Below are 16,275 nucleotides of genomic sequence, written 5' to 3'. Positions count from 1 at the left end.
TCCAATGCGATGTATCGACCATCAATCATCAAAAATAAGTTCCTAATTATTTTGTATTGGGTTTTGTCATTACTCGCATGTTCCTAAGTACATTGTATCTTTGTACATTCACATTTCCCCTTATCTTTTCTTTTTTTTTCTTTCTCACGCTTTCAAACTGCTGTAAAAACTATATTATAAGATGTGTGTATTGTTGTTACTGTTATTGTTTCAAACCTATACTACATAACATGTATATATAGCAATTGTTTTTGGTTTTATTTATTTTTATTTTTATTTTTTATTTTTTTTTTTGGAATGCCACTATGTTTGTATTGAGGGCAATACATTTTTATTGAAGGGGGAGCAGTGTTACGGCCCAGAGTTATGTGTTTCATGACTTAGTTATTAAGCAGCTGTTGTTCGCCCCATCTTATTGAAGTGTAAAGTCTGTTTGTTATTCCCAAGGGGTTTTAGTTCATGTAATATTATTAATGTTAGTAATATGGGAATGACCACTGAGTCAATGCTCCCTTCCTGCTTAACAGGTTACTCCAGCATTTGTTTGCATTTCCCATGGACTGTTCAGTTGTCTCCTCTCTTTCATGTATTCTGCTCTTTTGTACACTCCATGTGATTATCCTTTGTTTACTACTTAATTCTTGTTAAGCTTTCTGTTCTCAAGGGATTGAAATTGGGTGTATTGTTCCTTATATAAACTGTTACAATTGTAGTCCATGTGAGATCAGATCTGCTGGTAGGTTCAATACTAGATTATGGTGATTTGGACATATTGAGTCAGTCTTGATTTTGAAGTGAACAGGAGAACATCTTAACTTGTACCACGCTACCCTCGTAAAATAAAGCAGATGAAATCGTGAACTATATTGTGCAGAGTCTTTTGTGCGTCAAAACAAGTTAACCCAAAGAAAAACGTAACAGTACCATTCTATAAAAAAGGGCACTATGGTAATGTTATTACTATTATCATTAATGGGGCAACAAGAGATATACACAGGGCAGAGAGTGATTTAGTCTCTAAGATGTCAAAGAAAAGTTCTATCAAGTTCAATTCAAAGATCAGTTGGGATGAAGCGATGTAGAAAAATACCCTTAGTAGAGCAAATACTAATATTTTGATCAGGTTTGGACATTTCTTTTGTTGTTGTAACAAGTGTGCATGAAACGTCTGTTACAAGGACCAATCAGCCAACCAACCAGCTGAGTGTCAATTTATCCCAAAAAGGTGAGAAAATAGAAACAGACTTAGCATTAGCAGAGAATTCCTTTTTCCTCAATTTGCCCATGTGAATTGGGCATTGTGGCTGTAATCCAAATTATATGAGGGAGGCTACTATTTGATGACAAGATTTGAGGTTCTAACCCTGGTCATCTTTTTCAGATGGTAACATTAAAGGATGGTCCCAGACGTACATTATCCCATCTGATTAAATACAAGTCTGCAAAAATCAATCAAATCAGTGGCTTGCAACACAAAGCTTAGCAATCATCGTACAACATATTTTTTACGATTGATTACAATGTACAATTGATCATGAAAATCAAGTGTACAATTAATTGTTAGTCTTTGTGTTATGGGACCAAGATCAACTTACCACCTGGAGGGAATGGAGGAGGGAAGGGTGGTCTGATGATTGGTGGAGGAACCGACGGGTTGAACACGGGAGGGAATCCACCTGGAAACATCGACGGGTCCATAGGGGGTAAACCAGCTAGGAAGAATATAAGAGATAGGTGAAATATGCTTCCATATCAAATATATATACAATGTAAAACTGGTATTAATGCTTAGAGGTACTTCTTCCCAGTCAGGACCCTCGCAAAATCAAAACTGGTGAATACGGGATAGCACTGTGGGTCCACAATTTCTGCATGATGACAATCCTCTCATATTTTATTTGATTTCACATGTGACTAAATACGAACAGCTGTTCACACTTAAAATACTCTTTGCTGAAAAAACATCACAAATACTCTACTATACAATTCATTTTCCTGATAAATTTCATTTCGATCTCATGGACCAAAAACAAGAAAATGACATTAATGGTTAATAAATGTATATAGTACATGTATCATCACTGGCTGAAGGGCTTACCAGGTATTTGTGGTGGCATTTGTGGTGGTGGAGGTTGATTTCCAATTTGTGGTGGCATTCCTGAAATAGATTTCAACATCAAGTAGATGTTTACAAAGCTTGTTTTGATACTTGAAAATGGTATTTACATGTACACATACAAGTTGTTATCTACATGTAGGTAACATTCACAAAGGTTTACAAGTGGGTAATTCCATAAAGTATGCAGGACCAATGCCCAATATTGGGGACCTTCCTGAAATTCAATTTCAATTTCAATTTTCATTTCCAATTTAAAACATAAGTTTACATTAAAAATATCTATATAACACAATAACAGTAGCATGAGTATAGAACATGAACATCAAAATACATCTAGAGCATAAGAAAGAAAGAGAATAATTTTGACTAAACTGTATTAACATTGGAAAAAAATGAGCAAGAATAAAGCCAGGGTCGGAGGCTTGTATGTTTTATGCCAACCTCAATGGTGATTAAATATAATTATTTTGCTCTGATCATAAATTCATATATTAAACATAAATCTACACATAAACACACATAGATATGTAGATATGTAAAACAAAATTATTAGTCTCTGTTTTCCAGTTCATATCAAGTTATCTTGGCTCGAGAAGTTCATAAAATGAAGGTAAAAATTGAAAACTTGGGGTCGGTCGAAGAAAAGGATTGCTAATATTATGGAATTGAGAAGTCTGAGAAAATTTACTATCATACATGGTAGTTATTGTAAGTTCATACTAGGGGACCGTTTCATGAAACGAGCTGTCGGATATTTTCTCTGACAAAGTAGGTTTTATCCGACAGTTACCATAGGAACTGTGCTTCTCAGCCAATCAATGTCAAGGAAAGTTGTCAGACAAAAATGTTGATGAAACGCCGTCAGATCTTACAATTTTTTGTCAGTTCATGGCTCTGCTCCACAGTACAACACTACACTCATTCAAACCTACACACCATCTAGGCTTTTACGCTCCAGTGAAAATGTAAAACAAAGTGGGGGGAAAGGGCATTCATCCATGCGGGGCCCTCACTATGGAATTCCCTTCCACGAGAGATCCGGGATAGCAAGTGTGTCAAAACATTTAAGATTAAGCTAAAAAACTAACCTCTATAAATAAAGTGGAATTATCAATGATTTTCTGTTCCTTGTAATTTTGTTTGCCCCCCCCCCCAACTTCACTTGTGCGCATTGAGCATCTCTTACGAGATGGATATGGCATATATTATTGATTTGCTACACAGTTCCTATGGTAACTGTGGGATTCAACATTGACTGATAAAATTAATCCAATAAGTCCATTCATGAAATGCTCACATTAAGAATCACAGTAGAGTTTGAGTATGGATAACGACACACACAAGCACACACACACACAACCCTTTAAACTTTCTTCTCACCTGGAGGTAACGACGGTAAGCCTTGTTGTCCCACGGGATCTGAAACAGGCACCATTCCTTGGGGCAAGTTGACATTCTGGGCTAGTTGCCCCTGTGGTTGTGGTACCGTCGGTGGTGCTGCTCCTACAGGCTGCTGGGCTTCTGATGTTGATGGTGGGAAACCTGAGACTGTTGGGATGGCACCCTGAGGCACAACCTGTAACATTAACATTTACATAGCGCTTAATACAATGCTTATAAGAGCTGCATACCATTACCTCGACCCTGATCGGACGCTCAACATTCAAAGAATTTCTTCTTACCGGGTACCCATTTATTCCACCCGAAAGTGGCAAATGCAGATGAACACCTTGCCAAGTGTTGCAACCCCCAACCTTGCACCTCATTAAGATGTAACATTGAAACATTTTTATGACTTTCAGTGTCAAACAACCCATTCACAAGGTGCTATATTCATGATTTCAGGCATACTTATGTGTGAAGAAATGGAGATATAAAGAAGTTTAAATTTTGCTGTTAGACTCATGAAAATAAGGGAGGCGTCATGGTGAAGTAGTTCCGACTCCATTTTAATGAAAGGGGTCTTGGGTTCAAACTCTACTCTAGGCATAAATTTCCTTCAGCAAGGAATTTATCAAAGGTAAAGTAAATTGGAAGGAATTTATACCTTGAAAAGCTAAGCACGAAACAGCTGCTCTGTTAAAGCCAGAGTACAAGTAATTATGCTGCATCGGCTGTAGAGTGCTTTAATAGAGACTTCAGATAAAGAGGTGGCACTATAAAAGCTCATTATTAGAGAAAATACAGCCTCTGACAAGATTCGGGATATTACAATCAACAATTATGACTTAGGCTAAACATCAACTTACGAAGCAAGCTTTGCCTACGAACAAACAACAACAAAATATACACAAGAGCTTGAAAGATCTTATCATCATATACTATGGCTTTTTTTCTTTACCTGTGGTTGCATTGATTGCGTCACCTGTTGCGTCACTTGTGGCGGAACTTGTTGCGTCACTTGTTGTGGCACTTGTGGTGGGACCTGCTGGGACATTGAGAATGATGTTGGCACCTGGGGAAGGGAAGTTGCCACTGATGCTGCTACAAGTTGCTGCTGGGCTTGTTGCTGTTGCTGTTGTTGTCGCTGCTGTTGATATTGTGCCTGCTGTTGCCGCATATGTACCACGTAATCATTATGTTGCTTCTGAAGACTTGTTAACTGGGTCTGGGTGGATATTTGGAGTTGTTGGATGGCCTCCCCATTTTCAGTGATCTTTTTCGCCTGTCATGGAGAAAGAGAAATCATCCACCGTTAGGAACCTTTTTTTCAATTAATCGTCAACCCTATTGAAATCATGAAATTTGATTGGATGAAAGAAAATGTGTCACAGAATTTCGGCATCTATTTCATTCCAGAGCATCATGCACAGGACCTAGTTCGTTATAACAGCTGCCAAGTTGTATTTTGCATTTTCAGTATTCTTATCCCCCAAAATCAGTATTTTTACCGTGTGAGATAAATATGCAGACCTGCCAACCTCTGGGAATGAAAAACTGTATTCTGTGATTTAAAAAAATGTATTTTTCCCCCAAAAAAGTGTATTTCATAATAAAATGCTTGGCGCACTCGCTCATCGCTGTGCTCAAGCTGCATGCACGCTAAAATGCGCACTGCTCTTGCAGATGAAAAAAAACAACATTAAAACATGTGTATATCTTCACCCTGGTTTTAACAAAATGATTGAAAAAAAAAACAAGTTACCTGAAATTACATTGATCTAATAACCATATTTGTGTACGTTTTATGAAATAGAGACATATAGAGATTATTTTTCTCAATAAATTACGAATTAGTAAAAAAAAAAAAAAAACTGCCGTATTTTGGTTGCAAAAACGTACTAAATACGGCTAAAACGTACTGGTTGGCAGGTCTGTTATAACAATTTTTTGTGTATTTCATACTTCTCTTAGCCGTACATTATGTTATGTGTAATTCCAAAAAATTGTTAAATCCCTTTGATAAACAAGCCCTGTTGGTAAAGCCTAAATTTTATTATGGAATGTGCTGTGCATCTCAATTCAGAGAAAGTCCAAATTTGAGAGAATGCAACGTTTTAAAAAGTCACTTGCAAATGAGCCAGGCAACTCACATTACGGACAAACCTTACCATCAATTATAACTTTGCATTAGTGTTCTCACTGATGCCATTTCTCCATAAAATTACTAATACGTATTTGCAAGTGATGGGCCTATAAGATCAATGCTCATGTTTTGACCTTATAGGTACAAGAGTAATCAGTACTGATTTTTGTTTAACTGCATGAGATGAAATACATATTTTAAAAATAATCCTGACTTACCTGATATTGAGACAGTGATTCTGATGGATTCTTCAGTTTCTCCATGACACTTCTGTCAAAATAATTGTTTGTTTCCCAAAGCTTCAATACCTGAAATTTAAACAAATGTCAATAACAATGGAAATGATATTCTCTTGATAATTCCGGGGGGGGGGGGGGGTATTTCACAAAGATTTAAAGTCACACTTAAATGTGAGGTTGTGCATGGTATAAAAGTTATGACCACATTGATCAAATAACACTCATGGAATGTGCAATATTGCATATCAATCAATGAGTTTGTGGGGGAGGGGGCCATTATGCCCCCCCCCCCTGTTGCATTTTTGTAGGTACTTCCTAACGCCTCGATATTTCAGAACGAAATTTCAAGACTTTTTTCGCTTATCCTTCCCGCACACTTTGATACCAAATTTATGTTGATCAGACCTACTGTGTGGGTGTCAGATTACGTTTACCAAACACATGTCACTGAAATTTTGCTATTTCTCTATATGACTGTGTGTATAACCCTAAGGACACAAAGTCAGGGGCTTTTCCAATTTATGTAAATACTTTTCTGGTATCATCATTGTTTCAAATAGTGTAAGTAATTACCACACACACACCCACACATACGCATCTGAAAACACTTGACGAAAACCAAGAAATACACAAGAAAATTTATTATTTCTTGCATAAATTAATCAATTGAAAAAATAATAAAAGGACTTTCGTAAATTTAGCTATACAACTATGTAGATTACATAATTCTTGACCCCTGTACAACATTTTGAGGCAAACGGGCGACCCAGGGCCGAGATCTCGGGGGGGGGGGGGGGGGGGGGGGGAGCATAACGGCCCCTACCCGGTAATAACAAGCTAATACCCTGGGAGTATGGGGATTAAATATCAATGTGTGTGTTGATACTTAGGCATGACTTTAATTCACTCTTTGTGAAAATCCTCGACCTACACGCAATCATATGGAATAGGATATAAGTTGAGTATTACCTTTAGGTCAACAACGGCATTCAAATAAGGGCATCTTTGTAGAATAAACTGTACAAATACTGTGTCAAACTTAATTATCTTTTATCTTTGTTGTCAAATATGATTTCTTAGCATATGGAAAGTAAAATCATGAATAAAAAAATCTTCACATTAATCTGACGATTTTTCGACTAGAATATTTGGCCACACTTGACAAGTATATATTGAAAGAAAACATCAGCATACCTTTTCAAGCTTTCCTTTTTGATCCTCATCTGCTACTGCATGTGTTGAGCAAAAGATTGGAACGACCGTGTCTTCTAACGCATGCTGAAGATCCTGAGCATTGCGTCTTGTACTGTTAAAATCAAGATGATCAAAAAGTGAGATAGACAAGTTTTATTTCTGGTTTGACTGGAAACCAATGAGCTTCGATGGGTTGGAGTCACATCGAAACAATAGACCTCCTTACGAAGTGATTCAAACGTATGGAATGCCTGGGAACCTAGTGACGAAGCATTAATTCAACCTGTCAGTACAGACAATACTACTTGGAATCCATTCATTACCTCATGCTATATCAGGAAAGCTTTTGAGTTGTCAAGAACAATTTTTATTCATAATGGATGCACAAGATTTAATTTTGCAAACAGGTCTAGTCCTTTTGAGCTGTGTTACATGCCACCAGGATAAAATATGTCAAAAATGTGTACCATGGGGGGAGGGGGGGTTAGATGGTAGACAAAAGATTTTGTGTGCTTCCATAATAGGGGAAAGCTGTAAGGTTACCAAGAAATCAGCTGTTCAAATAGCATTCATAAAATCTTAAATTCCACACAACTAAAATTGATGGAGTGAAGCTATGTCCATTTCAAGTGACAACAGTATCAGTGGAGTGAGTGGACACATTCCTAGTGAATATTTCATCTTAGCTTATCAGATACTGAGCTAGATATTTGTCAGGCACATACTTACATAAATCTAAAAGCTTTGTATTTTCTCAGCATGTCAATGTCATGTGTTGCATAAGTCATCACATGAAATTTTAGTTGTTCACAAGTATTTTCATACATGTCAAAGGGCTATTACTACTATACTTCCTAATGATCACATTTCTACACTAGTACATTACCAGTGATATAGGACATCGTTTATGAGGTATATGAGATGGAGCTTGGCTGTGAATGGTGCTGCCTTGGCTAGAATCTGATGGAGGAGATACTTAGCAATCAGCTTACAATGCTTGGGGGAACGGGCAGTTGAAAAGATCCATTGCTTGCCATTCTAAAAGGAGCAAGAAATAAAAAGTCACATATCAGCATGACAGGTAGGATAGTATCTTAGATATTATCTTTAATCAAATCTTAGTGACCATACGTATTGCAATAATATCATAACGTTTCAGACCAATAAATTCAAGCCAGAGGCGGCGGAACGTCAGGCCCATACAATGAAAGTGGAGGGGCACCTATTGTTTGGCAGACAAAAGGTGCCCCTCCACCTTTTTTGTCCGAGCCTGATGTTCCGCGGCCTCTGATTCAAGCAAAGAAACTTAAGAAATCCTCCTTACTGATCTTATTGCCATGGTTCTTAGTTGATTAAAGATTCTACATTTAATGATATATACAATTTTGAATATATTAAAGGGCCTATGTAAGGAAATTTAGTTCTTTAACAGAAGATATACCACTGTGGTGACACTGGATTTTTTTTACACATTTCTCAATTTCACTGATCTACTGGGGTCCCCCAAAAAAATCATTAGGGGAAATCAGCTTTAAAAAATGTTATTGTTCAGACCAATTAGAAGAGCACTGCAGATGAAAAGTCCAACCTGTTTCAACTATTTTCAAACTTGGTTACTGAAATATGACACAGACATAAGAAAAGTAAAATACATATTAGATTAAAGTATCAATCTAGGACTTGAGATCTATGAGAACTTACTGATATAGCATCTTTGGTACAAGCATCTATTATAGTTTGAAGCCTGTTGTCTAGCTCAGAGAGATTAACATCAAGGTCAGAAGCCAATTCAATCACTGCTTTCTCTCTGCTACTGGCAAGAACAGAATCTATCTGGTCCTATAGAGGTGAGGAAAAAACATTAAAAAATATAAAGCAGATAGGTGTGATTACATTTTAAACTTTTGCCCCAATTTACCAAACATAATTGTTTGCAAATAGAATGAGGCACTTTTCTTCAATCAAGTCAAACACATCTCAGGGATAGACAAGATTACTAACATATTCTATGCATACTTTTTTCCAGCAAACACTGTTCTCGACAACATTCACAGAAGGTTGCCAGAAACTTGTCAGAAAAACTAAAGCAAGAAATCGTTGTTATTGAAGTTCATTCACTACTGGTTAAAGGAATACACTGTTATTAGGTTCACAAGAACAAATGTGAATTGGAGTCACTGGGCAAATGGGCCTACTTCCTGAATTTTAGCTCAAACAAAATCTGTTACACAGAGCTGCCCACATTCAAGAAAATTTTGAATTACTTTAACTTTTGAGATATAATTAGTACTTGTTGCGCAGTAATATGAATAAAAGAGATGTGTTCAATACTTCCTCCTTTCGCATGGATTGGCCAATACACAATGCATGCCTACTCGTGCTAAAATTCTGAATTTTTAGGAGAATTTAATCAAGCGGTCTTGAATTGTAATGATTATAGATTCTTAACAGTCAGCAGATCTACTTCGAATATAAATTTAAAAACATTCTTACAGTTTGTTGCTGCAGGAGAACCTGTTTCTGCTTTCCAAGGTTGTCCTCACTCTGGCTGATCTGCTCTTCAATCTGAGAGATCTGTTCATCAAGCTGCTGCTGCTGCTGGATCTGAGGTTGCCATGGCGCCGACTGAATTGAATGCTGGGTAATCACATCCTGGATGATGGCCTGCTGATGGGCTAACTTCTCCTTCTGTTGCTGGATTGCTGGTGTGGATAAGGGAGGAGTAAGGTGTATGGTTGAAATGGGAGGAGTGCAGGAGAAAGGCAGAGGGGGAGGGGGGAGAAAGGCAGAGGGGGAGGGGGGAGAAAGACAGAGGGGGGGGGGAAAGAGAGAGTAAGAGAGTGTAACAATGAGAAACAGCAAGGGGGTGAGAATAGAGGGGCAGAGAGAAAGATTACACATGAGAAGGGAAACATTTGAGGAAGGGGATAAGCGAAAAAAGGTTAAGGGAAGAAAGGGAGGGAAGATGGTGGATGAGAAGGGAACGATGGCAAGATGGAGAGAGAGAGAGGGGTGGGGCAAAAATGATAGAAAATGGAGACAGCAACAAGAGATGATCAACAGGAAATGATAAGAAAGGAACATGTGTAACAAGAAATACATACATAGAATGCACAAGTACTATAGGCAAACAACATGCTACAAAATGTGAAAAACATGTTGTATGCAAGAAAAAAAAACACTACATTGTTTCTTGGCAGTCCCCTTCGCAACCTTCTTAAGAACACAAGTACATTTTCTACCTTTATATAGTCTAACGTTTACAAATATATTTTCAAACTTTTAAGGTATGTTACATGGATGAATTATAATCAAACAATCAGGCAAACATGACTGGTCTATGCAATTCATATTCCATTGACCATTTGGGTAAACAAAAATCTATTTCAAACTTAGTAGAATGCATGTTCTTTTTATTTACAGTGTACTTACATCGTTGTTCAGATGTAACTTTGTATTGATAATAATTGTAATATTCTCCTCCAAACAGGAAACGGAACTTTGGATTATCTTTCTGTTTCTCCTTCGTCATCATCTCAAAGTCGCTGCCATTTCGAGCAACAAAGTTGGCCAACTTATCGATAATATTCTGCAGATCAGTGTCTGAAATATATGAAAATAAACATATCATAACCTTGTGCATTGGACGAATGTGTGAAACATGAACATGCCCCTTAGCATCCAAGGGTCTGTATCACTTGAGACAATATGAGAAAATACCAAGAGTGTCGAGGAAGCTTCTTCTGAGACAGGCAGGTAACATGCAGAGGACAAATTGCTATAAGTTTCATGAAGGCATTTTCTTCACTCTTTTTTTATTTTTCCCCAAAGTTCCAAAAACAATGCTACTGCAAGGGGCACATTAAAGGGGGTAGGGGCAATGGCAGATAAGGGGGGGCAATGTCCCAAAACCACTTTTTTGGGGCAGCATCGTTCGGGGAAAGATTAAAAAAGCAATACAGGAAAATGAGGAAAAATAAAACAGGCCACCTGATTTCTCACAGACCCTATCGTCTATCAACAATAGTTGTTATTTAGTAGAATGCTTTGGTTTGAATCGAAGGACAACAACCATGCAGTCCACTAATAGAATAGATAAGATCATCTGTCATGTTCACAATTGTAACAATACAATTAGTAACAACATTAGTTAGCATCTTCTAATATCAGTTTTTACCAATAAAAAAATTAGATTACTGTTATCTGTTGTTTTTTTTTATTAGTAGTATTATACTAATTATTTATAATCATGTATTATATGTTTTTGGTATTTGTGAAATAATTTTTATCTATAAATTGTTTGTCAAAACGGCATCGCATATCGGATGTACGTCATAACGAAGCGGCACGGTTCAAGGGTCAGGCTGTATTGTATTTGCTTTGTTTGTTGACAAACAGATCGAGGGATCTACAGGAGATAGGTCTAGTATTAGTAAGAAACGTCTCATTTTTACCATTTATAGTGAAATAATTTGTATCCCTTTATACGCATTAGGCGCATGAAGGTTCATAGATAAATAAAATTCACCCCTACAAACCGATTTCACCCTCTATGGATTTCCTACGGAAATCCATCAGGGTGTGCATGTGTGTAGGTCTTTCTGCAGCGTCTAGGGAAAGAGTGTCAAGGCTCCATGTCTGTAGAAGTATATGTCAAAATCACCCACGGCTACATCTCAGCCTCCGACTACAGAATAATTGAAGGCACGGCGCATTCAACAAATAACGTTAATTTACGAAAAATTAATACGAGAACCTACAGAATGAAGTCCTCCTACGAAACTTAAGAAACGATGTGAAGTCAATTCCTCATAATTTGATGAATATCCATCAAAATGCGTCATTTAAGCGTTGATTTTTCTTCTCGTTGACAAAATACGAGAGCTACCTTTCTAGCTCTCAAATTTTTCGTGTAATGAGCGAAAGAGGGCGCGCGATTTATCTTCATATCAAAGACACTACAATTAAAAGACTAGACACAGAAATTATCTTACACGTAAATCGATGCAAAGCGTTACGCGAAGTCGGCAAAGTGTTCAATCTTTTACTGTAAAGACTTTGGTGGAACGTTAATTGACAAACGAACGGTAGCACTTGCGGGGCTTTGTTCAAGGTTAATAGAATTTTCTATATTTTTTGTTTAATTTGTCATCGTTTTGAATATTTTCCAATAAGTATTATTGTCAGCAAAAATAATAAAAAAGTATGTTTTTTAAGTTATTGCATTCATTGGGGTCTCTATTTTATCAAAAAATTATTGGAATTGCGCATACAATGAATCATGAATCTAGTTTTTAAAATACCACCAAGCTGAATTAAGGTTGCGAACTGTATTAGCGCCACCAACAACCTTCCTTTTATTTCCGTGGAAGAGACGTGCGAAGCCACTTTCCAGGCGGAGGTAAGCGATTTTGCTATTTTTTGTGTCCTTTTTAAATTAAAAAAATATGTTAAAAATTGATAATGGAACGCTTTCTACCAGAAAAAGCCCTGAGGCGGTATTCTAAAAACGTTCTTATCTTAATTTTGTTCTTATCTACGTCACGTTCTCAAATTGGTATTCTGAAAACGTTCTTATTTCTTTCTTATCTTTTGTTCTTATCTTGCTTTCCATCCTATGCTGAGTGCGTAAATTTGTTACACGCGCATAATACAAAAGCGCGCTAAAAATATAAGAACAAAATAAAGATAAGTGGTATTCTGAAAACGTTCTTATCTTTTATCTTTCTTATCTTTTACGATATTTATGATAATATTTAAGATAGCTAGAGGGTTATCACATCTCACGATGTTCGCGTTCTTTCTTGCTAAAAAAAGATGGCCACTGGTAATAACATGTATTCTTTCCATCCTTATCCACCCTTTATTTTGTTTTTCACCTTTTTTCTATCCTTTTGTCTTTCTTTATCTATTTTCAATTTTTCTTCCTTTCCATCTGTCTATCTTCCTTTCTTTCATTCTTCATTTATATCTTTTGCTTTATTCTTTTGAATTTTTTAATCTCTTCCTTATTCTTATTTTACTTTGTTTCATTTATTCTTCATCTTTCTTCCTTTTTTATTTTCCTTCTTCGTTCTTTTTCTTTCTTTCTTTTAATTAACCTTTCTTTCGATTTCTTTCTTTAGTCTTTATTTTTGCTTTAATTTCTCTTTCATTGTTTCATTTTCCTTTTTTTCCTCTCTTCCTTCTCCTTTTACATTTTTTATTCCTTCTTTTTCTCTTTCTTTTTTTTCTTTCACTCGTTTTTTCTGTTTTTTCAGTTTTTTCTTCTTTCATTTTATCCTTTTATTTTTTTTTTGGTCCTTTTTCGTTTTTTCCTTGAAGTTTCTTTCTTTCCTTTTCTTCATTTAAGTTCTTTTTGCTTGCTTTCTTTTGTTTACTCTTTCATTATTTTCTGCTTTGTTCCTTTCGTTTTTTTTTCTGCTTCATTCTGACCCTTTTCTGTCTCCTTTCTTACCTACTTACTTTCTTTCTTCCTGTTTTATTCTTTATTCGTACCTGCTTTATTTACTTTTTTTTTTACTTCCTTTCTTTCTTCCTTCCTTCCTTCCTTCCTTCCTCCCTCCCTCCCTTTCTTTCTTTCTTTCCTTATTGTGCACGTGTCTCGAAATAATAATCAGTCATTGCGTATAAAATGCCTATTTCGCGCAATGCGCCAGAAACAGTGTTCGCGCGGTGCCCATGATATTCTCTTGACATAAGGAACGCTTCTATTGGTTAAACTGACAATATAAAGCGCATTTTGATTGGTAATATCCTAAAAAATGGGCGTGTTGAAGATAAGAAGGAGGCAGTCCTTACAGAGATAAGAACGCGTTAAGAAGATTTTCAGAATACCGATTTGCAATGATTTTAGCGTCTTCTTATCTCAATGAGATAAGATAAAAGATAAGAACAAAGATAAGAACATTTTCAGAATACCACCCCTGGTGAGTAGCGGAATGGGTTTCGGCTAACATCATTCACGTTATGAAGCGATGTTAACGACAACTCTAAACAGTAGAGGCACACAGCCAATATTGGAGACTGTCTCCAATGTGGGAGATTATCTCCAATATCAGAGACTTTTGTAAAGAATTTGGGTATCCAATTTCAGAGACACTCAGTCTCCAGTTTTGGAGACCAATTTCCTTTGTTTACATTTGCTGCAAAAGGATTACCTTGGCGGCAAATAAAAATGTGATAAGGAGATTCCTCATGAAAAATTATCCCTTTTCACCGTCTACTTTAAAAATTCACCGTCTACTTTTGTTTTGATAAGGATTTTTGTTGTCAATCACACACAAAACAAATGGGCTTCTGACCTCAGTGAGACAAAATTTTGGGTTGAAAAAATCATGCTTTTGTTGGTGTTGTTTCTTTTGTCCTTTTGCAAAGCAAGTCTCCAATGTGGGAGATTGTCTCCCCTATTGGAGAGAGTCTCCCATATTGGTCGTGCGCCTCTACTGCTAAAATCCACTACAATTACAAAAACACGTTGGTTGTGTGAGGTTCGTATAGCATATACTAACCTCGCAATAGTGTGAGTGTGTCAAAATATGAAAAAATGTCAGACAAGGATGATGGAGTCCTCAAGAGTCAAGGCTAGAATACATCATGTACCGTATGGGTACTAGTATTCAACCCGGCATAATTCAAAGATTTTGACATATTCCCCAAAATATTTAGAAATAGGGAATTTATCTTAATTTCATACCTTTGTTATTTCCAGGGTAATCTGTTGTCGATATTTTCTTTGTCAATCTGTCGACTGTATGCGCGGAGGATCGAATTATGCGGCGATGGCCTTTTGCACTGAATGGTACTAGTATTCAACCTAGTGAGGATTGATAGCAAATCTCAAAAGGGTTTAGATTGCTAAATTAGATCTAGATCTATGTAAGTCTCTGGCTTTGATTAATTCCCTGTTTGGTCTCATCTCAAATGGTCTAGTCCTTAGTCGGATGGGACAAGGGCAGATTGAGAGACAGGGCCATCTTTCATCGCTAGGTTGAATACTAGTGCCGACGGGTTGAATACTAGTACCAAAATCCGTCGCCGTATAATTCGATCGCCCGCGCACACAGTCAACTGGTTGAAGAAAAAAATAACGGAAAAAGAATAACCAGCATTTGCTCTTGGAAATAAGACGGGTCTGAAATTCAGGTAAATTCTGTATTTCTATATATTTGAGGAAACTCTCCAAACGGGTTGAATACTAGTGCCCTTACGGTACCTGGCTTTGTTGAGACTGAGACTGAGAGAACGTCAGTAAATGATTTTTACCCTCTACTCTAGAACTGAGAAGCCTCCTGGCTACGCCGATCTGCCGACAAACTCCGCAAGCATTAATCGCACCCACGCCCAGGCCACGGGCCTGACGCTGGCCCGAGTTTCCCCGTCTTACTCTTCTGACTTAGCTCCGAGTCCGAGCTATCTCGTGCAGCGACTTAAGACTAAGTGCTATGCCATGGCGCCAGCGCCAGTGCCGATGCGATGGACGTGGACGGTCGACGGACGCGTCTTTTTTAGTTTGTTTGGCCAAACTTCAACTCACATGACTCAAAATGTAATCGGACAGCCAGAGATAAACAGTGAATTCTTCTACAAAAACATTACTTTTAAGGTTCAATATTACCTGCCGGAGGTTGTGGAGCCACTTCCATTTCCTGTCCTTTTAAATGGGATTTTGTCGTGTTTTTTATTCTCTCTGGAACTTGGGCTGTGGAGTATATACCGCCGCGCTCCTAGCTCGATCCGCAATTCAAAGATCTAGCCGACGGTTTTATGCTAGCTAGTCGTGTTGCCGTTTTGATACGGCAACACGACCTTAGCTGGAGGAAGAACACAAGAGAGATACGGTACTACCGGTATAGAGATTTGAATAACCCGGGGAGCGTTTCATCAACATTTCTTTCCGACAAGTTGTCAGATCTGACATCTCTCCTTCATTTTGATTGGCTGAGAAGCACTGTAACTATGGTAACTGTCAGATGAAATGGTCGGATAAAACGTCTGACATGTCCTTTCATATGCTCCCCAGTTTTATCTGATAGTTACCATAGTAACAGTGCCTCTCTGCCAATCAGAATCAAGGAAAGTTGTCAGATCTGACAACTTGGAGGACAAAAATGTTGATGAAACACTCCCCTGGGATTAAGGCGAAAGGGTTAAGGATTGATCAAATTAAATCACAAAAGGAAGTTTCAAAGATCAGA

General features: G+C 37.3%; 1 protein-coding gene across 1 annotated transcript in view; it reads right to left on the bottom strand.

Moving 5' to 3' along the window:
• LOC129270696 (calcium homeostasis endoplasmic reticulum protein-like) overlaps positions 1-16,032 on the bottom strand; it is a 32,806-nt gene extending 16,774 nt beyond the window's left edge. Inside the window, exons 1-11 of the mRNA XM_064106383.1 lie at positions 15,696-16,032; positions 10,511-10,681; positions 9,572-9,780; positions 8,780-8,917; positions 7,965-8,116; positions 7,079-7,190; positions 5,864-5,953; positions 4,461-4,784; positions 3,500-3,695; positions 2,099-2,158; positions 1,596-1,712 (exon numbers count right to left, since the gene is read on the bottom strand). Of these exons, the coding sequence (XP_063962453.1) occupies positions 1,596-1,712; positions 2,099-2,158; positions 3,500-3,695; positions 4,461-4,784; positions 5,864-5,953; positions 7,079-7,190; positions 7,965-8,116; positions 8,780-8,917; positions 9,572-9,780; positions 10,511-10,681; positions 15,696-15,723 (1,597 nt within the window). The 5' untranslated portion in view covers positions 15,724-16,032. The remainder of the gene's footprint in view (positions 1-1,595; positions 1,713-2,098; positions 2,159-3,499; positions 3,696-4,460; positions 4,785-5,863; positions 5,954-7,078; positions 7,191-7,964; positions 8,117-8,779; positions 8,918-9,571; positions 9,781-10,510; positions 10,682-15,695) is intronic.
• Between the last annotated feature and the right edge of the window lie 243 nt (positions 16,033-16,275).

The sequence above is a fragment of the Lytechinus pictus genome, chromosome 11 (assembly GCF_037042905.1).
Source record: "Lytechinus pictus isolate F3 Inbred chromosome 11, Lp3.0, whole genome shotgun sequence".
In the NCBI taxonomy this organism is placed as follows: Eukaryota; Metazoa; Echinodermata; class Echinoidea; order Temnopleuroida; family Toxopneustidae; genus Lytechinus; species Lytechinus pictus.
This window is presented reverse-complemented; position numbering and strand designations above follow the sequence as displayed.